This window comes from Alnus glutinosa, chromosome 1 (assembly GCF_958979055.1).
Source record: "Alnus glutinosa chromosome 1, dhAlnGlut1.1, whole genome shotgun sequence".
In the NCBI taxonomy this organism is placed as follows: domain Eukaryota; kingdom Viridiplantae; phylum Streptophyta; class Magnoliopsida; order Fagales; family Betulaceae; genus Alnus; species Alnus glutinosa.
Genome location: NC_084886.1, coordinates 47,744,318 through 47,766,606, shown reverse-complemented (window position 1 = coordinate 47,766,606; position 22,289 = coordinate 47,744,318). Strand labels below are relative to the sequence as shown.

The 22,289-nt window shown below is 35.6% G+C and overlaps 2 protein-coding genes across 2 annotated transcripts; both read left to right on the top strand.

Annotated features, from left to right (window-relative positions):
* Positions 1-2,554: 2,554 nt before the first annotated feature.
* Positions 2,555-9,063, top strand: LOC133854327 (ubiquitin-fold modifier 1). The gene is made up of 4 exons (XM_062290476.1): positions 2,555-2,724; positions 2,822-2,919; positions 5,582-5,614; positions 8,787-9,063. Exons 1-4 carry the CDS (start codon positions 2,630-2,632, stop codon positions 8,858-8,860), a joined length of 300 nt encoding a protein of 99 aa, XP_062146460.1. The 5' UTR covers positions 2,555-2,629; the 3' UTR covers positions 8,861-9,063.
* Positions 9,064-15,930: 6,867 nt separating this feature from the next.
* On the top strand, positions 15,931-21,689 carry LOC133854321 (O-fucosyltransferase 10-like). The gene is made up of 11 exons (XM_062290464.1): positions 15,931-16,494; positions 17,187-17,265; positions 17,504-17,571; positions 17,825-17,913; positions 18,811-19,008; positions 19,207-19,411; positions 19,516-19,683; positions 20,141-20,308; positions 20,692-20,882; positions 20,997-21,395; positions 21,520-21,689. Exons 1-10 carry the CDS (start codon positions 16,114-16,116, stop codon positions 21,202-21,204), a joined length of 1,755 nt encoding a protein of 584 aa, XP_062146448.1. The 5' UTR covers positions 15,931-16,113; the 3' UTR covers positions 21,205-21,395; positions 21,520-21,689.
* The last annotated feature ends 600 nt before the right edge of the window (positions 21,690-22,289 follow it).

Sequence of the window (22,289 nt, the reverse complement as noted above, 5' to 3'; positions counted from 1 at the left end):
ACAGAAAGTTTGGATATGCGTTTAATGGATGTGGTTACAGCATATTTATATGGATCACTTGATAATGATATATACATGAAAATCCCTGAAGGATACAAAATGCCTGAAGCATGTAATTCAAAATCCCGAAGTATTTATTCTATCAAGCTACAAAGATCTTTATACGGGTTAAAGCAATCCGGACGCATGTGGTACAATCGTCTTAGTGAATATCTATTGAAAGAAGGATTTGAGAATAATCCAATTTGTCCATGCGTTTTCATTAAGAAATCAGAATCTGGATTTGCTATCATTGCAGTTTATGTAGATGATTTAAATCTTGTCGGGACTCCAGAAGAGCTCACAAAAATTGCCACTTATCTAAAAAATGAGTTTGAGATGAAAGATCTTGGGAAGACAAAATTTTGTCTTGGCTTACAGATTGAACATTTTCAAAATGGAATTCTTGTTCATCAATCAACATACACAGAAAAAGTTCTGAAACACTTTTACATGGAGAAAGCTCATCCTTTGAGCACTCCAATGGTTGTTCGTTCGCTTGATGTGAAAAAAGACCCTTTCCGCCCTCGAGAAGATGACGAAGAAATTCTTGGTCCTGAAGTACCATATCTTAGTGCAATTGGCGCACTCATGTATCTTGCAAATTGCACACGACCTGATATAGCATTTTCAGTTAATTTACTAGCAAGATACAGTTCTGCTCCAACTCGAAGGCATTGGAATGGGGTTAAACATGTTCTACGCTATCTTCGTGGAACAACTGACATGGGATTATTTTATCCAAAAGGTTCAAATTCACAGTTAGTTGGATATGCAGATGCGGGTTTTCTTTCTGATCCACATAAAGGTAGATCTCAAACAGGATATCTATTTACATGTGGAAGTACTGCTATTTCATGGAGATCTGTCAAGCAAACACTTGTTGCTACTTCTTCAAATCACTCAGAAATTATAGCAATTCATGAAGCAAGTCGGGAATGCATATGGCTAAGATCAGTAATTCAACACATTCGAGAAAAGTGTGGTTTATCCACAATCAAAGATAGCCCGACAATATTATATGAAGATAATGCTGCTTGTATCACACAGATCAGAGGAGGATACATTAAAGGTGATAGAACAAAACATATTTCACCAAAATTCTTTTATACACATGAGCTCCAGAAGAGTGGTGATATTGATGTGAAGCAGATACAATCAAGTGACAATTTAGCAGATTTATTTACCAAAACATTACCAACTGCAACATTTAAGAAATTGGTGAATAACATTGGAATGCGCCGACTCAAGGATCTTTCATCATAAACAATTGAAGCTCTTCATCCTGATGAGGGGGAGTAAAATGATTATGCTGATTGTACTCTTTTTCCTTCGCTAAGGTTTTTCCCACTGGGTTTTCCTTTGCAAGGTTTTAATGAGGCAATCCTAAAGCATACGATGACACACAAGAATAGTGTACTCTTTTTCCTTCGCCACAGGTTTTTTCCCACTGGGTTTTCCTTGGCAAGGTTTTAACGAGGCATATTCTTAGTGTATAGTCATCCAAGGGGGAGTGTTATGAATGCATTCATGCATTTGGTGGATGACCATTTAGTTTCATCTATTGGAATTCTACACATTCATGTCATCTTTTAGAATTCCATAACATTCATGTAATACATTGATGTAGCCTTTTAATTCATGTCCTATCCTTTCCTATTCCTTAACCTCCCACTATGATTCTATGTCTATAAAAGGGAGTATTGGATACTTTGTAAAACACACAATTATAGAGAAGAATCATACATAGTTCTTGAAGAACTAGTTTCATATTTACAATCTCTTTATCTTGTCTTGTTATTTTCATTAAATTTAGAACAAGTATATAATATTACTTTACGCTAAAAGAAAGCAACGGTTTTTGGGTTCATTTTGGGCCAACATCGGCCTAGATAGAACCTCCCAATATACAAGTTTCAGTGTACAGTTCTGAGATTGTCTGTGTGAGACTGGGATAGCGTTGGAGTGTCTAAGGCCCATCTAACTAGCAGGGCAGCACCCAAAGTAAAAACCTGGCCCTACGGTTCTGTTCCGGTCCAAAATCTAAATAATTTATTTTCCTTTTTTAGAGCAATTTTTTCTGCTTTGTTTTTCTCGAACCACCCAAAACAAGTCTCTTTTTTTTTTTTCCTTTTTCTTTTTGAGTTTAGTTTATCGGTGTAAAAATAATAATTTTTTTTTCCCTAAATTTAAATGTATTATTAATTAATTTAATTTAATCACTGAAATTATAATTTGTCATCAATACAATCAAGAATCATACCTGTGTATCTTTTAGTTTGTGAACTTTCAATTTATTTTACCAAACAACATCGATCTCGATTTAGTGCAGAAATAGTTAATGAATTTTGTTTAAAATTATAAATAGAAATTTCAAAGATTAAAAGAATAAATTTTTTTAATTTTAAAAAATTAAATGGAATATAAGCTTAAAATCCAGAGGCAATATACAAAACCAATTTAATAAAAATAAATAAATAAATAAAATTTTGTGTTATAAATACGCGAAATAAGCACCGGTCTCGCTGGTGCTCCGTCCGAAGAACGAACAAGCCCGTCGTTATAGTAGATTATTCGGTTAAGTTCAAACATGGCGAGCGGTGGTGGCGCTGCTGCTGGTGGCGGTGGTGGAAAGGTCTCCTTCAAAGTGACGCTCACCTCCGATCCAAAGCTCCCGTTCAAACTGTTCGTAAAACTAAACCCTTCTTCATGTTTCATTCTTCTTCTTGTGCTCTGTGATTCTGATCGCCGGTTCTCTCAATGTTTCTCTCAAATCTCTCAGGTTTAGTGTGCCGGAGGCAGCCCCTTTCACTGCCGTTCTCAAATTCGCCGCCGAAGAGTTCAAAGTGCCTCCCCAGACCAGCGCTATCATCACCAACGGTTATTCCCTTTCCCTCTTTAGGGTTTGCCTTGCATGTTCTTCATAATTTTACTTTTTTCTGGATTTATTTTTTTTGGTGATTACTTATCAAATTGTAATTTACACGGTGAAATTTAGGGCTTTAGATGTCGTTTAGATATGATATATATGTGTGTGTGTGTGTGTGTGTGTGTGTATAGATTCTCAAATTTCGAAAGATTATGAATTATTTATCTCAAGAAAACTACGTGACCGAGGATACTAAGTCATTTTTTTATTATTATTTGTTGAAACTCTTATAATATACTTGGTGAATGTGTCCTACATTGATCAATATGTTACAAACTTGAATCTGCTTCCTGAAAAGAATGTCATCCTCTGGTGTTTCAAGAGGGATATCTCAAAATCTAAACTTGTGTACATTTTGTTAATTTTCTATTTTTCTCTGAAACTCTGATTCTTCTTTTGTTAGATATGAGAGGGCTTTCTTAACATAATAGTCAATTGGATGTGAGTACTTAAAGATATTAGATGCTGGTTAGTGTGATTGTTTCCTGACCCTCGAGACATTAAGTGACACTCAGTGGTGAGGCTAAAAATGCACTGTTTTATTAATAGATTGTAGGCTTTGTAGCTATGTGGTATTTGGTAGGAATTCAATGCAATTATCTATAAATTATAGTACCAAAATCGACTATACTCTAAATTTTGCTTCCAACATCTGTGTTGCCGTTCCAAAGAGTATTTTACTTTCTATGGCGAATTGCAAAGGGGGAACATCTTGGATTTTTTGAGCCACATAGTTGCATCTACGTCCTGGCACACTTTAATGGGTTGAAAAAAACATAGGCTTTGTTTGGTAACATTTTTTCCTTCTCCCTTTTGTTCTCTTTTTAAAACAAAATCATTAACAAACAACTCAAAACACCAAACACTCAAAATTGTTTTCACCTTTATGTCACATCTTAACATTTTTCAAACAAAAAACAAAAAAAAAACCCTCTAAAAAGCACTAACAATTTTTTTTCCTTGTATTTGACAAGTTGCACAAATGCAATAAATTTGTTTGGATATGTTTTGTTACTTTTGGTTTTGGTGGTTCTAAGAATTTGTATAAGGGCAACTGACCTGCGTCTATGATGTGACTGAGGGAAAATGGCTAAATTGCAGCTCGGAGGCAAACTTCGAACTACATGTAAAGGCTAAATTGCAGTTATGCTAATTAGGGTGTATGTCTGCTATGCATGCCTGTGAGATGACTTTTTTGGGTTTTTGTTTCTCCCAGGGAATCACCATAGCCACCTTCAATGAGGGATTTCTATTGTGTAAAGTGCCCATTACCCAATATGCGTGCCTTTAATAGGAAACAAACCTTGTCCACTTACTCATATGATTGTGCTTTTGTCCCGTTTAAGATCCAACGGAAGAGTGTCTGATATTTTTCCGTCTATGTGCCACAAATCCCTTTGACCTCTCTCCTCTTCTGCTCTCCTTTTAATTCCTAGTTTAATTTAAGGAAAAAAGGGTAACCAGGGGCACTGCCCACCCTCCCTTTTTTGACCCTTCTTCTCATTTTGACTTCCAGGACTATCACCTTTGCTTGAATTGCCATTCAACAGTGTTGGCTTCCAATTTTGTTGAACAGAAATGGATTAAAACGTAAAACTAAAAATAGTGTAATGAAGGAACACGACAGAATTATAGATGGCAGCATTTTCAAGTGTTGCTCACTTTAGCCTATTAATACCTTGGTTGAAGTTGAAAACATTCAGTATTACTCTTGCTCATTTACTTTTCAAGTATAGGAAATCCTCTCTTTTTGTAACAACGTTAGGAAATCTCTAGCCACATTTATGTTATTACTTTAAAATGACTACTCAAATTGCAATTGAAGCTTCTTAGAACTGTTTATAAAACCTAGTCTTGTCTGGTAAGGAACCAATATGAAACTTAGTACCTATGAGCTCATTTATAACCCACCACTTTGTATGGGTTAATCATCTTCCCAATGTGGGACTGGAGTGTTACAATTTCTCCCCCCCTTAAATCCTTAACATTCTCGTTAGGATCGCGTTATGTAGTGCTCTAATACCACATGGCTTTACTAGGTTTCTCTGATACCATTTGTAATGACGCAGAGAAAGCGCTAGCCACATTTGCCTATCACTCCAAAAATTGGAGCTCCCTAGAATTGCTTAGAAAGTTTAGTCTTATATAGTAAGGAACTATTATGAGATTTAACATCCATGAGCGACTAGGGTGTTACAATCTTCTCCCCTCTAATACTACATGGCGTTACTAGGTTGCTTTGATACCATTTGTAACGACCCATGAGTAGCACTAACCATATTTGCGCAATGACTCCAAAAGGACTACTCAAGTTGCAATTAGAGCTACCTAAAATCGCTTCTAAAGCTCAATCTCACCTAGTAAGAAACTAATGTGGGATTTAGTACTTATGAGCTTATTATAATCCACCCACTCTATGTGGGCTAATCATCTTCCCAATGTGGGACTAGGGCATTACACTTCTTAATTGGATAAGTCTCAATTAACTAGATATTATCAGATTTAGAGTTATGCTAGTGCTACAGTCTCAGATATACTTGCCTTTTCATCCTAGATCATTATTCTCACTTTGTGTTCTATGCGTGTTTACGTCATCATATTTCATGCGTGCAGATGGTGTTGGAATTAATCCTCAACAAAGTGCAGGTATGCCAATGCTTTCTCTTTGCTCAGTTTTTGTTTTTCCTGGCAATTGCTGTTCTTATATTGTTCATTCTTGCATGTTATAGTTTTAAGCGACAGTATATGTTTTCTCACTTCTGTCTTAGTTGATTGAATTAGAAGCATGCATTGTTAGAATTACAACTACTCCATTGTCATGTTCAGTCCTTTACATTTAGATGTAGAGCACTCCCAAGGCTGGAGAATGTAGGACAGTTGCTGTAGTTTGATGGCCATTGTTGATCTTAATCACATCCTTTAAACATAAATCCTTTTATTGAAGCAAGTTGAGGCATTGGAAATGGCCTTCTATGGAGTGGAATGATGAAAAAAGGATTTAATGAATTAGTCCCCCTTTATTTCAATTAAGGTTATTTGACTGGTTTTATGTTACAGCCATGTTTAGAATTACAATTATAGGATCTTGTTTTAGTTAATTATTATCATATCTTTGATGTGATTTAATGTTTTTGCCCTTGTCAAATTGGTGCCGCATATATAGCTTTCATGTTTCTACTGAGATGCCCATATGTTAACTTAGCAATTCCCCATCCCAATATTCCTAGGAATATACATTATTAACCCTGTGGTTTTCACTTACAGAAAAAAAGACCTCTTTCTGAATGTTGTACCTTTTTGGTCCTTAGCTAGTTCTAATAAGCAATAGGCCCCATTATAATTAAAATGTTTTTTAAAGCTGTCTTATTTCATTCTGCATTACAATCCTGCAGTTATTTTATTTAATTCAGTTGTGTCTATGACTCAATTAATGGTCCCATCTTTTTCACTGACTGCTTTCTTAATGTAACATGAAAAAGCACCCTTTTATGCTTCTGGAATCTAATAGTGTGATCTTTATAGAAGTTATTAGTTGAGATAAACTGGAAAAAAAAAATGAAGAAGAAGAAGAAGAAATAGTACAAAAATTAAAATTCATGTTGCACTGTTCATGTGCCCTTAGGGCTGTTAAATGAGCCAAGCCACTCGTGAGATTTGCTCGGCTCGAAAAAACTCAATTCGATTTCATTTTGATTAATAAATGAGCCATTTGTGCACAAAAAGTTGCTCGAATATTAAACAATACATACTCCTATAAACTCAGCTCGGATAATGCTCATGAGCTCAGCTCGAATCGTTAGTTTGCTTGTATATTAATAAAAATAGATTTTATAAATATAAGTATGTATATCAGTCATCAAGTATGGGACTTTTATTGATATTTCTCTTACTTATCAAAAAAGAAAAAAAAAAGTCATCAAGTATGGGATATTAATCATATTATGTAGGTTACTTTAATATGGGTGCATATATTATACACACACACACACACCCAAATGGGTGGGCAATTCGGGTTGGCGTGTCGGGTTTGGGCCAACCCGCTTGACCCGCCAACCCGATTAGGACAACCTAAACCCGACACGATTATTAACCGGGTTGAAACTTGAACATGACACGACTAACCCGTTGAGTTACCCGACTCGACACGATTAAACAAGCGGGTCATGTTAACTCGACACGAATCGAATTTTTTATAGATTTTTCCAAAGCAGAATTGTGTTTACTTTTATGTTTTCTTGGTAATGAATTTTGTGTATATGATCCTAAGCTTGTTGTGCTGGAAAGTCCTTAAAGTTATACACTTCTAAGGAAATGAATTTAGGGTTGGCGAAGAACAATACGAAATGAATTTAAGGTTCCACTTTTACTATTCTGTTTTTTTTTTTTTTGCTCTTTTTTTTTTTTTTTTTTAATATAAAAAATTTAAATTTTTTATTTTTAATAAGTAAACGGGTTGAACCCGTCAACCTACTAGTTGACGGTGACCTGATTACTAAATGGGTTGGGTTGACCCACCAACCCGTTTATAATCATGTCGTTAAACGGGTCAACCCGTCAACTTGTTTAGCCTAAACCCTAATCCTGTAATTTTGTGTCGTGTTCGTGTTGGGTTCGCAAGTCGTGTTAAAATTGCCATCCCTACACCCAATCTTATATAAATAAGATTGTAGACTTGTAGTATATAAGTATTAACATACTAAAGAGTAAATACTAACTATAGTTAATAGTATTAACAAAATATTAACTAGTTATAAAATATTTAACTATATAACTATAAGCAAATAACTAATGTGTTAGTGTATATTAACTATAGTTGTAACTATGGTATATAATATTATGACACGTGGTTAAGTTGTTAACTAACTTGCTAACCATATAACTATATTGAATACCCACTTCAGGTCTAAGCTATGTGAGAGAATTTTTGTTTATACCCACTTCAGATCTGGTCTCTTTCATGTAGATCTCAGCTCATTTGCAGCAAGATCTACGTAAATCCCTCCATTTTTCCCAGCAAGATTTGGTCTCTTTCGATTTCTCTGGTGTGCAAATTGTGGTACAGAGTAGAGATTCAATAGGGAGAGAGTGTCCATAGACCATAGGCAACACTATGCAATCAGTCCCGAGAGAAAAAAAAAAAATAGAAGTCATGCTTTGCTGGAAGTCCCACACCGAGAAGGGCAAAGAGCAACCCCACACTAGTCTTGCGTAAAATAGGATGTCCATTCATTTGTCTCCCCATCAATAAGGAAAAGCAGATTCCACCTCAGACATTTATAGAAAGGGAAGCTCCTCACTTTGTTTGTCAGCGCTACAATGCATGTTGACTAAAGGTGGCAAGTGAAAAATTTAATTTGTTCTCTTATGCTTTGTCGTCTAAATATTTAGATGGCTGAGCAGTTGGCAGAACAATTATTAATAATTTAATCTAATCAAGTTAGAGCTGCTCGAGCTAGATTGGAGGCTCGACTCGTGAACCTAGTTGAGTTTGAGCCAAACTCGAACATGGCTAGGTTCTTAACAAGCCAAGCTCAAACAGACTTTCAAAATTTGGTTTGAGCTCCAATACAGCCCTATGTGTCAGTGACAAGCAGTTGGAAAATGTTATTGTGATTATTATGATGATGACTTGAGCAGTTGAGCATTATAAATTTGGATTGGTTGTTGACAATATAGATCTTTGTATAGTAAATATATATTTCTTAAGCTTTTTCTTGTTGAGGAAAAAATTTAAGCACCGCATCTGCAATATTCATGTGCCAGCCCCCAGACAGTTGTGGAAATTGGGATAAATAAATAAATGTGTCTTGCTTTGCAGGCAACGTATTCCTCAAACATGGTTCTGAACTACGCCTCATACCTCGTGATAGGGTTGGAGCTTCTGGGATGTGAAAGCTGCATTATCATGGCCTATCCCCTCTGGTCAATTTGGGTTCAGTTGAGTTTTTTTTTTTTTTTTTTTTTTTAATTTATTTCCTTCTTAAGTTAGGAGGAATTTTATACTTTCAGCTCTTGATCTAGTGTAACTGACATAAACTTTATTTATAGAGAAGTAAGGTGTCTACAATAAATGGTCTTAAATAATTTTGGAAGGATTTCAAAGATGTCAAGCATGAACTAACGTCTCGGCATCGTGACCTTAAATAAATACAAAGAATTAGCAGCCTGGGCTTGGCAATTTCATCAAAGGCTAACCGGGTGTTATTTCTAGGCTGCATCGCTTAGTCCTGACCCCGTGCCAGTATAGTTGCTGTTTCAGTGAGTCGCCCGATCTAGTTTCGAGCCATGACCAATACTCTTGTCATTTGTGGTAATCTGGCCAATGGATTAGGCTTGATTTGAATCTTGAACGCTTCTTAAGGTTCACTTGCCCTACCATGCTTTTCTCATCTGGCATAGAGAAAATCGTTGGAAAATGCTTATAATCAATTGACTTTAGCATTGTCTGAACAGGTTTTAGGCAGCTTAAGCATCTGCTCGAACAATTTGGCCCTATCGGAGGCCTAAGGGTCAGACAGACTGCAATTCGAACAGGCAATTACAGCCAATCCCGATCCGTTAGACACTGTTGCTGGAGTCCTTGCAATTCCATCAATGTGGGGATGCCAGCCAAAACATTTGAATCCTGTGTCACTTCGTTCCAAGTCATGTGCCTATGAGATGCTATAGCACATGAATTACCGCAAGCGGTCATCAAAACTATACGACATGACATTGATTTCTAGCCAATTAATAAGTTGGCAGGTGAAATGAGGTGGAGGACCACTAGCATGCCATCGAATCTATCGTCGGTTTATTTAGGAGGTAAGGGAAAGTGACGACAAACGCATTCAGATTTTTTATCTAACAAAAATGGCTATTAATTTTATTGATTCTTGGACTTGAATCTATCTAAGCTGTCCCTATCACATTTACTTTAATTTGTCGCCCCAACCCCAACAACCTTTCTTCTTCGGTTGCTAATGGGTGGTGGGTGGCAGCCCCACCCATCTCCCCAGGACCCCAGCTACTTACTTTGAGCTCCTTGGCATATTCTCGACCCCTCGATTATTGATAAGCATCAGTTATTCAGTTCGTGCAAATCGCCATACTTTTTCTTGAAGTGGGGTTTTGTGGTATCTTCGATCAGCAAGAGAGGACGCGTTGGATTGAGATTCACTGCGCTCGAGTTCCTGGATTACTAGCAATCTGGGCAGGCAAGTGTTCTCATTTGTCTTTGCAGGTGTTCAAGTAGTTTGAGAACTAACTTGTTCAGGTAGGTTTCATAAAGGATTCGCTCATAATTTAGTTTTCCGCATTACTGGCAATATGAGATTATCAACAATTGGGGTGACCAATTGTCCAAAAGATCATGATAAAGGATTTTCAATAACACTAGGCCAAATCCAAAGATCTTTGCAACAGTTTAACATCAAATTCAAACGCAATCCTCCGACAAGATGAGATGAAATTTACACTTGGTCTGCCCCCTGGGGGTGTTTTGGGACAACTTTTGCAAATTGCAAGAGCATGATGAGCACATAGGGCAACAGCCACAGGTTCAAACATAAAGCACGGAATAAAAATACTCAAATCAATACCAACTCAAACTTAAAGAAATAATTTATCAAAACAATGAAATTCATCGATTAGAATACAGGCTTCTTTTTCTTCTTTTTTTTTTGGAAAAACAAAAGCGTAAGGGCCAAGAATATGCTATCCACACTTTTCTTGTTTCTTGGGCAAATGATCAGAAAGGGATGCTCCCACTGCAACAGTATTTGTTGAGAAGAAGAAAAGAATTTTCCATATCAGAATTAAGATGCTGCAGGATTTTCCAGATTTTGCAGCAATCAGAACTTTCTTTCTTTGTTACAAATTACAATTGGTTGCAATGAATTGCTAGACTTTAGGCTCAAGTAACGTTGATTGAGTATGTGTAAAGGCTATATACCACACGTGTGGTGTAATCAGAGCACCGAGTTGCAATTAACTGTCTAAATTGGTGACTATTTAGGCAATTATTGTGAGAAAGCTCGAGTAGGATCCAACTATTTAAATAAATTTAGCCTACCCGAACAATTGAAGCCTACGTGGACTCTCAAAATTATCCTAATCCAAAAAAGTGAAACATTTTTTAATGGGTTGAAACTATAAATTGGTGAAGCTAATTATATAATTAGCATTGTGATGTGTGTGTATATATATATATATTTTGCCAAAAGCAACGTTCTTAAAGCAAATGGGCTGTCTAAAAAAAAAAAAAAAAAAAGCAAATGGGCACTTCGGTAAATGTGAACAGTTAAAATGAATGAGCCGCATGTCTCAGAGAATTTTCGGTTGCCCTTTTTCATTAGTCATTTTCTCCCCACGTGATGCAATGCCACCACCTGCTTTTCTTGTCGCATGTGACCATTTTGCCCTCCATAGTCCGTACTACGAAATGTGGCACCGTGCGGCAGAGTCCTGGCTTGGTGAAAATGGGAGATCAATTTTAAGTGAGCTGTACGTGGGAAAGGGTTTCCTATTCGAGTAGGGAAGTGGGTTTCTTGTTTGGAATGAATAAATCAATAATGAAATACAAATACAAATACAAATAAATAGAAAAATGAGACAAGATATTTTATATTGTTTTCTTATTCAATTGATGATTTGATTGTGTACAAATTAAAAAAAAAAAAAAAAAAAAACTATTTATAGAGCTTACAATTACTATTTAATTTATTAAAATCTAATAAATATAATCAAATCTATTTTCTCAAGGTGCATAATGTGTTAGCTAGCATTTGTCACTAGTGGCCGGCCAGTGGGAGTTGGTATCTATCAGGTAGTGAAGACAAATTACAAGGTTCTACTTCTAGCACTCCACGTACGGACGTACTAGCAATCTTCTAATGTATGAGTAGCTTTGGCAACAAAATCGTAAGAATTTGACAGTCACATATTATTATATATATACTGACAACTTGTTTGTTCTATTCATATATATATATATATATATATATATATATATATATATATATATATGGGCAGATTCTTATTTTGGCTAGTGGTCCTTCCCTGTGATTTGTTTTGTTTTGATTAATTTCGTTGGTTTTTTCTGAAAAATACATAGGATAGGGCAAAAGGGGGTTATGATTTCATAGGTTAAAAAGAATAAAACCTAACCTATTATTTCACCAGAAATGTTATAGCTTCTTTCAGTGTCTTTTTGGGGTCCTTTTATACTGACATTATACCATGTATTTTTTAATAAAAACTGTAATTTTTCTTTATTAAAAACATTGTGCCATATCAACATATAAATACCCTAAAAAGAGCTCAAGCATATCCTTCTCATTATTTCGTAGCTCAACTGATTAGAATTGTTTCATGTCTTTCATGTCCTAATTAATTTAATTAATTAATTAGTTAGGTCTTCATTGACTCAACGTAGTTGAAAACTTTAATGCCATGCAGCTTTCCTCCTTTGCACACTGCATTAAATTCTCACCATACTTCTCACATGATATATTTATTTATGGGTCACCAAAATCGTATCCCCTGTCTCCTACTCATCAAGCTAGCTACGGAGGAAATGCCATTTAATTGATATATATATATATATATATATATATATATATATATATATATATATATATATATATATATATATATATATATGGACGGTCACATAGATTTTCTTCTAATTAGATCGGAGAAAGGGATCCCATCTAATTAAGAGATCAAAGATAAATGCTTCTTTCCATTTTGGCTTTTTTCTCGCATACATTTTCGTTGAGTTTGCATGCTCTATACACTTTCAATTAAAAACAAAAAAGAAAAAGAAAAATAATGTTTTTTTCAAAACCAAACAAATCTAATTTTATCTAATTTTTTTTTTTAATTTTCAAACTATCTAAGTATATTTTTTTTAACTTTATTTTGTCTCAAAATTCGTACAATAAATTATAATTAAATTTAAATTTAAAAAAATGGAACTGTGGTCAAGAAAAAAAAAAAAAAAAAAAACTTTAAAAACGTGAAGGGTGTAAAGGTTACATCGATCTAAATAAAAAATTTAAAATTATACCGCACTAAACGAAGCCTGAGGCGACAAAGTTGCTGACTAGCTGTAAACCGCTATGCCTCTGATCTGAGCCATTCCCTATCTACTATAATTAGTATGGGATCCGGTATTCTTCTTATTAAATTAAGATTTTCTAAATTTTTTAATAGATACTTTGAAACTAAACAGTTTAAATTTAAAAATCTTAATATTTATCATCTGTAGAATACCCATAATATTTTTTTTGTTAATTTTTTCTATTCAATAATGGGAGGTTACAAGATATTTATTTATTTTTATTTTTTTTGGTAATTCTTTATATCCTTTTTAATTTTATCAACATGATAATGTAAAATTTGGGCCATTAGACTGTAGGGATAAATGTAAAACTAATCATTGTGGTTGACCTAAATTACAAATTGCTCAATGTCGTATCAAAGTGAATTCAAAGGTTACTGATATATGCCAAAAAAAATATAATATAGTCTCTAGAGTCAAATTCTTCTAAAATATTTAACGGAATCCGTTAGATTTCATGTCACCTCCAATAAAATAACAATATGTGTTACTCTTAATAAAAAACCACTCTAGCCCATGTAGGGGTGGGCAAATTATCCGCCTACCGCCTACCAACTACTTACCGAATCGCCATCGACCGTCTACGGACTAATTTCAGTTCGGAAGTTGGTATAAAATTTTGTTCCGAAAGCCGGTTTGGTAGCCGAACCGACTTTTTTATTCCAGCTGATTAACTGAACCAACATAAAATGATATGATATTGTTTTTTAGTAAGAATGAATTGTTTGATCTTTTTTTTTTAAAAAAAAAAATTCTTTAAAAAAAAAAATCCAAAACGACGTTGTTTCATTACAAATGTTAACTGATTTAACTGACTTAACCGAAATAAATTCACCGACTGCATTTCAACAAAAATCGATTAACAGACCGAATTAACCGTCTACCGAACCGATATCCACCCCTAAGCCTATGAGGGAGGCTTGTGTGTCACCCTCATGGGGTAAATTATTTTTTTTGGCATACCCCCGAAACCTATGAATTTACTTTAATACGATTGGGAACGATTTATAATTTAGGCTAACTATATAGTCTGACGTAGAATTTATCCCTAAATTGTATTATGGATTGTTAAAAGTTTAACTTTACTGCAAAATTACGTAATTGAAATTTGAGGGGTAATTAATTCAAACCTGTTGACTTTTCTTTCTTTGCTAATTGCTCCATTTATGTATAGAATTATGTGATTATATCAAGCTTCGGTAGCATGATTGTCGGATCGAATATCATCTAGCTATCAGCATGCATGTCTTATTAGCTATACAAATTCAAGACACAATCTAGCGTGAACCTGCATGGGGCCGCGGCTATGACCCCCCAAAGATCTAATTATCTTAAAAAGACAAAATACAAAATACAAATTTTGATTATTATTTTTTAAAAATATTTTTCTAATGGTGCCTTGAAAATTCCACTCCAATTTATTCCAATAAAACAAAACGGCCGTAACTAATTAATATTCCTAATCTTCCCTTGAACTTAAGTATTTTTCTAATCATGGTAGTCATGAATCCCGATGATATTTTCACGTGAGGATGAAGAGATAAAAAAATTCTTTAAAAATAAAAAAAGAATGTCCAATTTTTTTTTTAAATAAATAATATAAGGGAAAAAACTAAAAATTTAGTCTATTGGCCTGTGCTACGAAATTTTTTTTTACTATTGGCCCCTACTTACAAGAGCTTCTGACTCCGTTCCTGCGGTGATGTTACATGGGTGAAAAAAAATTAAGCAATACAATTTGATAGGTAAACTTAATGAGAAATGCTTTATTGTATTATCATATCTTTTTATTTTAAAGATCAACAATTGGGTAGGTAGGATTTAAACGTGAGTCTTGTGTGGCTCATATAGATCAAATTGTTGATTTTCAAAATGAGATGATGATAATATGACCCGAATGTACTACATAGCATATCTCACATTTAATTATTTAGTGGTTAAAGTGGTATTTAACATCCGGGTTATCATAATTTACGATAAATAATAAGATGATGAATATAAGAATTAATGAAGTGACAAATATTGATATAATAAAATTGTCATCATTTAATATACAAATAATAATTAAAATTTAAAAAATTCACTCGATAGAACATCCATCAAATTTTAAAACTTTGTTATCCCAAATGGTTTGATACTTTGATCCACCGTCCATACAGAAATGCTTCGTATTCGATTTTCATCATACTGGTCCTCAAGGGGTAGCTCAATCGGTTGTAAATTACGCCTTATGAAACGAAAATCACTAGTTCAAAATTTTTCTCTCCCCTCTCTTGTGTGGATATATATAAAAATAAAACCACACTGAATTGATGTCCCATCAATTTTGGATAAGTTTCTATTTAAAAAAAAAATTAAGAATTAATAGATAGTGTCATATCAGTCAATTGGAATAAGAGTAAGATAAGAATTGAATATTTAAAATTATTCTATTGCCAATTCAGTTGAAGTAATGTTATTTAGCAGATTATTTTATGTTTGTTATACAATTTTATGGTATGACAATAAAAATTAATTTTTAAATTAATATTTATAAAAGAAATAAAAAAATAAAATTAATAATTACGACCACATTATTTTAATTGCATGACAGTTCTACCGCAATCTACTTCAATAAGATTCCTGGGAGTGTTGAGAATCACCGGATATCCACGTAAATGTCTGTTTATGTGGCCATTTTTAGAAGCTTATCAGTTATTACAAACCCAATACGTTACTTTAGCGCGGGAATGCCAAAAAGCTTTCACTAATTCCCTTTTATATTATTATAACTCAAAAAAGAAAAAGCCACAAATCACGAAACCCACTGTCACTGTCATCGGCTCCGACCCACTCTGACAATCTCTCTCTCTCTCTATTGACTGTGAGTCTGTGACTGTGCGTGTGATTTATAACAGAAGGTACAGATACAGTCATATACTCTAAAGCCACCACTCACTTTTCAGCACAAAGATCTCTGCTCTCTTTCTCTCTCTCTCTCTCTCTCTCTCTCTCTCTGTGTGCAGCGACAGACTATGGTCACGCACTGAGACGGTGAAAGATGGCCATGAAGCCCAAGAGCCACGCTCACGACGGCAATGGCTACCCGAGCGACGCCAGCGGAAACAGCAGCTCGCCGAGCCCGCCTCCGTCGCCACGCCGTCACGCGAGCATCTCCCAGTGCCGGAGGCGAGTGCGGTCTAAGGCGCAGTACGCTCAGTCCCTGAAGGAGAGCTTCGGCGGCGGCATTCTGTTGCGGCGGAACCTGCGGTACTTGCTTGTGCTGCCGCTGCTCTACGTGTGTGGGCTGCTAATGTGCGTGGCTGGGCCCTTCTCGGCTCTCGTCGGCGGACCCGCCCCTCCTGGCTCGGTCTACCGTAGCCACGAGATGTTTCGGAGGCTCTTGCCTGACATTCAGGCTGATAATTCCTCGGCTATTGAGGTTCGCTTTACCCCCGTCGTTTTTTCTTCTTCTTTGAGGGTTTTCCGTTTGACTGCAGAGAAAATGCAGGAAAAGATGCAGAAAGAAAATAAAAAAATCTACTTTACCAAGTTTAAATGCTTATATTTGTTTTTGTTTTTGTTATTTTATTTTCTGTTTTGTTTTCCCTGTTTTTGGAAGATATGCTTGTCGATCTCTAGTCCTGAAGTAAAGCAAATTACTTCCTTCTGATCATGGGATTGTTGGAGTATACACACTTTGAGTGTGATTGGTTGAGTAGTCGCAAGAATAAATGGCTGATATAAAATAACTTGTCCCAAACCTAAAAGTTTGAGTCTTGACATCTTAACAAGTCCTTATCTTATGACTTTTATCAAAGTAAAACAAACACTATTGATGTGTGAATCCTTCATTGGCAGTCTTCTTTTGAAAGTGTAAGATATTACTGGTTTCTAGGAATGGATCATCATATGGGTGGGTTTTGACTTAATTAGGCTAAATGTAAGAAAGATTGGCTGCTCAGAATTTTGGATTTGACTGCCACTTATTGCTATTGACATCCTCTTATTTTGCTTGTTTTATTGGTACTGCATAACAACCTGCCTTTTTATTTATTTTGATTATTACTAGTCTTTCGTTCGGCTAGAATTTGCGTGATCAGCCAAGATGAGAATGTTGTTTTCCTGTTGCAGTTGTCCTCTGTTTGGAAATACAAAAGGAGGCAAAAAGAGCAGAGACCTTGTCCAAATTCAACTGCTGGCCGACGTTTTGGTACTAATGAAGTTAGCATATTTGCTTATTATAAGACAGTTTACTCATATTAATCTTGGGGGAGAATTACTCATATTAATCTTCTTACCTTAAACTAACCGGCATACTAATTGGTCCATAGACCTGATACCGCATTCCACCTTACAGCTTCAAATGCCTTTAGTCCTTCATTCTTTTGCTGTTTAATACGTCACTGAGAAGGAGTTATATTAAATTGACATTTCCCTTTGAATTTCAGAGTCCTCTGGCCCCAGTGGTTACTTGATTGTTGAGGCTAATGGTGGTCTTAACCAACAACGCTCTGCAGTGAGTTTAATTTTATACATTCCTTACCAGCTTTCTTCTTTATTAGTTTATTTTCTGATTTTCTAGTATTTGCCCCCTCCAAAGGCATTGACCAAAGAAAACAAAAGAAACGGAAATTAAAAAAAATAAAATAATAATAATATGCGCCATGAAGGCCTGCTAGTTATTAATAGTGTGACAAGTTGGTACTATTGTATCTTCTCTTTTTTCACATATAAAGTTTGTTCATAATCTTTATTCATTTTTTTGGTAGATCTGCAATGCAGTGGCTGTAGCTGGACTTTTGAATGCGATACTAGTTATCCCTCGATTTCATTTCCATAGCGTCTGGAAGGATCCTAGGTGAGTAACTAAATACTTGTCTTATAACATCTTACTATTGAGGTGCCCGAGCAATCTCTCAATGACATACCTTGTCACAGTATCTTTTTTTCTACTGTAAGATATATTTGGTGTAAAGATTGAACTTTACCTTTATTAAAAGGCTGGATATTAGCGTGTGAAAAACTTTGTTACTCCTTAGATATTGTAGAGCTTTATCTGGGACTCAGATGCCATTGGAGTTCCAGCTTCAATTATTCAATTATTTCTTATTGTAAAAAACTTTGTTCTCTATGTCATCTTCAATTATTTCTTATGTGAAGCTGCTTTGTAGTAGTACAAAATTCCCAGAAAGTGTTTTTCCCTTGTACCTTTCTAGAGAAATGAGCTGGTTTTCGTAATCATGTCTCTATTATATGATTGAAGCTGTAAGGCCACTTGCTTTGGGATCTTCTGTTCTTATACATAATTTAATTACACTCTAGTTTCTTGTTTAACAAATTAATATTGGACCACATGTGTGTTCTACGATCAAGTTTGGAGTGCCAAATCCTTAAGCAATCAGGATGGCCCAGGCTTGGCATACTCTCCCTTTTGACATAGGTGATAGGTGACAAGTCTTGCTTAAGTGTTGGAATATCTGTTAACCATTTATGCCTAGTGCTGTGCTTAGAGCTGAAATTGAAGTTGTACGGTTTGCATATGGCCCCAATCAAATGGCCTAGAACATGTGTCAAAATGCATGCCAGAAATGCACTATGTGAATGTAGAACTTATACAGCATAATGAGGGTGCTGGGTGCCCTCAGCCCTGTTGAGGTCTCATCATTGCCTTACAGTATATATTTTCTCTTTTTTCAAATGTACTGTTGTGTGCATTCACTCACCAAATTTGACAATATAATGATATGTTTTACAGTGAGTTTGGTGACATATACGATGAAGATCATTTCATAGCCACCCTTGAGGGCTATGTGAAAGTGGTTAAAAAGCTGCCTGAGGTACTAATGGAAAGCTATGATTACAACATTACTGACGTTCCAACCTTCCATGTCCAAGCTTGGGCTTCTGTCGGTTATTACTTGGGAGAAGTTTATCCTGTCTTGCAGAAGCAAGGGTACGTGTCAAACCATCGTATCTTTTCATTATGTACTCGATCAAATGGAAACCTTGAAAACTCTTCTATGTGATAGTCATTGGTATCAACAAACTGAACTATAGCAGGCCAGTTTTTTATAAGCCCTTGTGAATGTGACCAAAATCTGATTTCTTGAAACTTCTTGGGTTTTTTGGCTTGATTATCTGTTTGATGCAGGGTTATTCGCATAGCCCCCTTTGCTAATAGATTGGCAATGAATGTCCCACCTCATATTCAATCTCTAAGATGCCTGACTAACTATGAAGCATTGAGGTTCTCTTCTCCTATTTCAATTCTTGCCAAGAAACTGGTAAACAGAATGATCGAGAAGAGCTCAAGAACTGGTGGGAAGTATGTCTCCATCCACCTCCGTTTTGAGGAGGTACTAATGCTTATTTTCCATTATATTCAGAGCAAGTCTTTAATTCTCCTAATGTTAAGTGGTTCAGAAAAATTAAGCCATATGTAATTGTCCTCTACCTGTAGGACATGGTGGCATTTTCTTGCTGCGTGTATGATGGAGGAGAGGCCGAAAAAGTTGAAATGGATTCAATTCGTGAAAAGGGGTGGAGGGGGAAGTTTAAACGAAAGGATCGTCTCATCCAACCTGGTCTCAATCGAATCAATGGAAAATGCCCACTATCTCCCTTGGAGGTACCTCAAACACATTTTGTTTCTTTTTGGACCTTGAAACTTGAAATTTGAGCTTTTCCTTATGATTTGACATTTCAAGTTCAGTTTTTTATTTTTTATTTTAGCATTAAGTGCTATTTAGAACTAGTTCTATTAAGTTTTGTCCATCTTTTCTTCGCTTGCAGCTTCAACCCCACTTGTTTCGGACCTTCATCGATTCCTTGTGGCAAATTCAATAATATTTGGTTAAAGTTAGAACTGCCACAGGGATAGGAGAGTGCCAAACATAATTTGGGTTGGGTTTGCAAGAAAGAACATAATGGAACTTCTGAAAAAAAGATAGAACATGATGGACTAAGTTTGAGGTTAAAAAAAATAATAAAATCAAAAATCAAAAATCAAAGGCTCTTTGCTTTACGTAATCATCCAAGTTGGTCATAATCTTTTTTCTTGGATATTGTTTTTCTTGTCGGTGTAGGTTGGGATGATGCTACGTGGTATGGGTTTCGGTAATGACACTTCAATTTATCTGGCCTCAGGGAAAATATACCAGGCAGAAAGTCATTTAGCTCCTCTGCTTACGATGTTTCCCTATCTTTATACAAAGGAGTCTCTTGCAACCCCAGATGAGCTCGCGCCTTTCAAGGTAACTCTCTTGCAATGTGTGATCAAGTCTTTTGCAATCAGTAGTCCTGGCGACTTGGCAAATCTTCAACACCATTGAATCACAAATTTTGATTATATATGATGGTAGATAAAATTGTAGCAATGCCCAAATATTATTGGAAAAGTTTCTCAAATTTGATGGCCAGTGATATGCATAAATGGTTCACTGGTTGGAGCTAGGTTGAAAAATTTATATACTTTCACTGGATATTTCCTGGCTGATACTTTGATGTATTTTTTGGGTTGGGTTAAAAACATGGCACACTCGATTGTGAGCTAGTGATTCGGCAACATTGGAATCGATCGCTCGACACGCATAAATTTCAACAACCCTGCTCTAAATCCTGTTTTCTTGTTTGGTAGGGATACTCTTCAAGATTGGCAGCTTTGGATTACACAGTATGCCTGTTTAGTGAGGTTTTTGTGACAACTCAGGGTGGAAACTTCCCGCATTTTCTGATGGGTCACCGGAGATTCCTGTATGGTGGACATGCTAAGACCATTATGCCTGATAAACGAAAGCTCGTTGTTCTAATGCAGGACATGGGTCTCAGGTGATCTCCACATATTTAGGAATATCCTAGAGCATTTATAGAATTTATACCTGAATCACAGCTCAGGTTGTATTTGGGTTATATATAAACTGTGTTTTTATAATGGTTCTGCAGCTGGAAAGCTTTCAAGGATGAGATGGAAGAAGTGCTGAATGAAAGTGACCGCAAGGGGGTGATGGTACCCAGAGTGAAAAAATTCAACAGAAAAACTTCCGTTTACACATTCCCTTTACCGGAATGCAGATGTATTCAGAAATCGCATAACGACCAAATCAATCCTAATTCTACATTCTTTAGTTACCACCCGAGATCCATGAGATAACAAACCGACCTTTCTTTTTAGTATATTCTTGGGCTTTGGTTATTTTCTTGTGTAGTTTTCCTATAAGCTCATTGCAGTTCCTTCAGGCGTGGTAAAGGGTTTTCCAATACTTCCATGTTGTTCGTTTGCCTTCTACATGGAGATACTGGGTCTCTCCATGGCATGCTTTATACGTGGAGCTGGGGTTAAAGGTTGACACGATCCTTTTGCAGTTTGATATATATATATATATGTAAATCCTTTCCTATAATTGTTGCGCTAAAAGAGTATAGGAATCAAGTGTTAATTACATAACGTTTGTCCTTGGCATCGCAGGTCTGGCGATGACAGTTTTGATGTAACGAGAGGATCTGTATAACGAGGAGACATCGTCCTCGGCGTGAAGTGTCAATATGTACCAATAACTCACTTATGTTCATCATACAATTTTACTTAATTGGATTTAGTGAAGAAAAATATCCAATGAATACGAGATTTGCTTGTTAGATGATAGAGACTAACTAATAATCATTTCAAGATATTCGTTTGTTTGGATAAAAAGCATTGGAGATGAGTCTTGTGTTCTTTAATCACCATCAATGAGTCTCGAAGCTATAACCTCCAATCAGGAAAAGTAAACCCTTTGCCTTTAGACAACACCTTCGGTGGTAATAATTATTACGGTGCCTTCTTATTGCCCACGCGAGTGCCTAGAGTGGACCTATGTGCTTTGGACAAAAACCAAAAGGTAACTACAAGAATTGTACACTATTTCGGTGGTATCTTTAAGGAGATAATATATATACAAATCATTATGATGATTTTAGTGCTGCGGGTCGAGGAGTTACGGTGAGTATGTGTACCATTTTTCTTTTTTTTATTGGATTTCATTCATGGAAAGAGTCACACTTATTTATTATTCTACGCATTATAAGACATAAATTTCTTATAAATTAGTTTGTGAAAAATTCATACAAATAAACTTCTAAAAGTGACGTGTTTTTTAAGCTATTAAAAATGCATGTACTTCTATGGACACATGTTATTATTAGAAGTTGATTTGTATGAATTTTCTACAAATTAACTTGCATTTTATACCAGTTGTT

Excerpts from the sequence above, each read along its gene's own strand:
- LOC133854327 (XM_062290476.1), top strand. The coding sequence starts at position 2,630 with ATGGCGAGCGGTGGTGGCGCTGCTGCTGGTGGCGGTGGTGGAAAGGTC. Across the intron at positions 2,725-2,821 it reads CCAAAGCTCCCGTTCAAACT|GTTTAGTGTGCCGGAGGCAG; the intron begins GTTCGTAAAACT and ends CAAATCTCTCAG. Across the intron at positions 2,920-5,581 it reads CAGCGCTATCATCACCAACG|ATGGTGTTGGAATTAATCCT; the intron begins GTTATTCCCTTT and ends TCATGCGTGCAG.
- LOC133854321 (XM_062290464.1), top strand. The coding sequence starts at position 16,114 with ATGGCCATGAAGCCCAAGAGCCACGCTCACGACGGCAATGGCTACCCG. Across the intron at positions 19,009-19,206 it reads CCTGTCTTGCAGAAGCAAGG|GGTTATTCGCATAGCCCCCT; the intron begins GTACGTGTCAAA and ends TGTTTGATGCAG. Across the intron at positions 19,412-19,515 it reads TCCACCTCCGTTTTGAGGAG|GACATGGTGGCATTTTCTTG; the intron begins GTACTAATGCTT and ends CTCTACCTGTAG.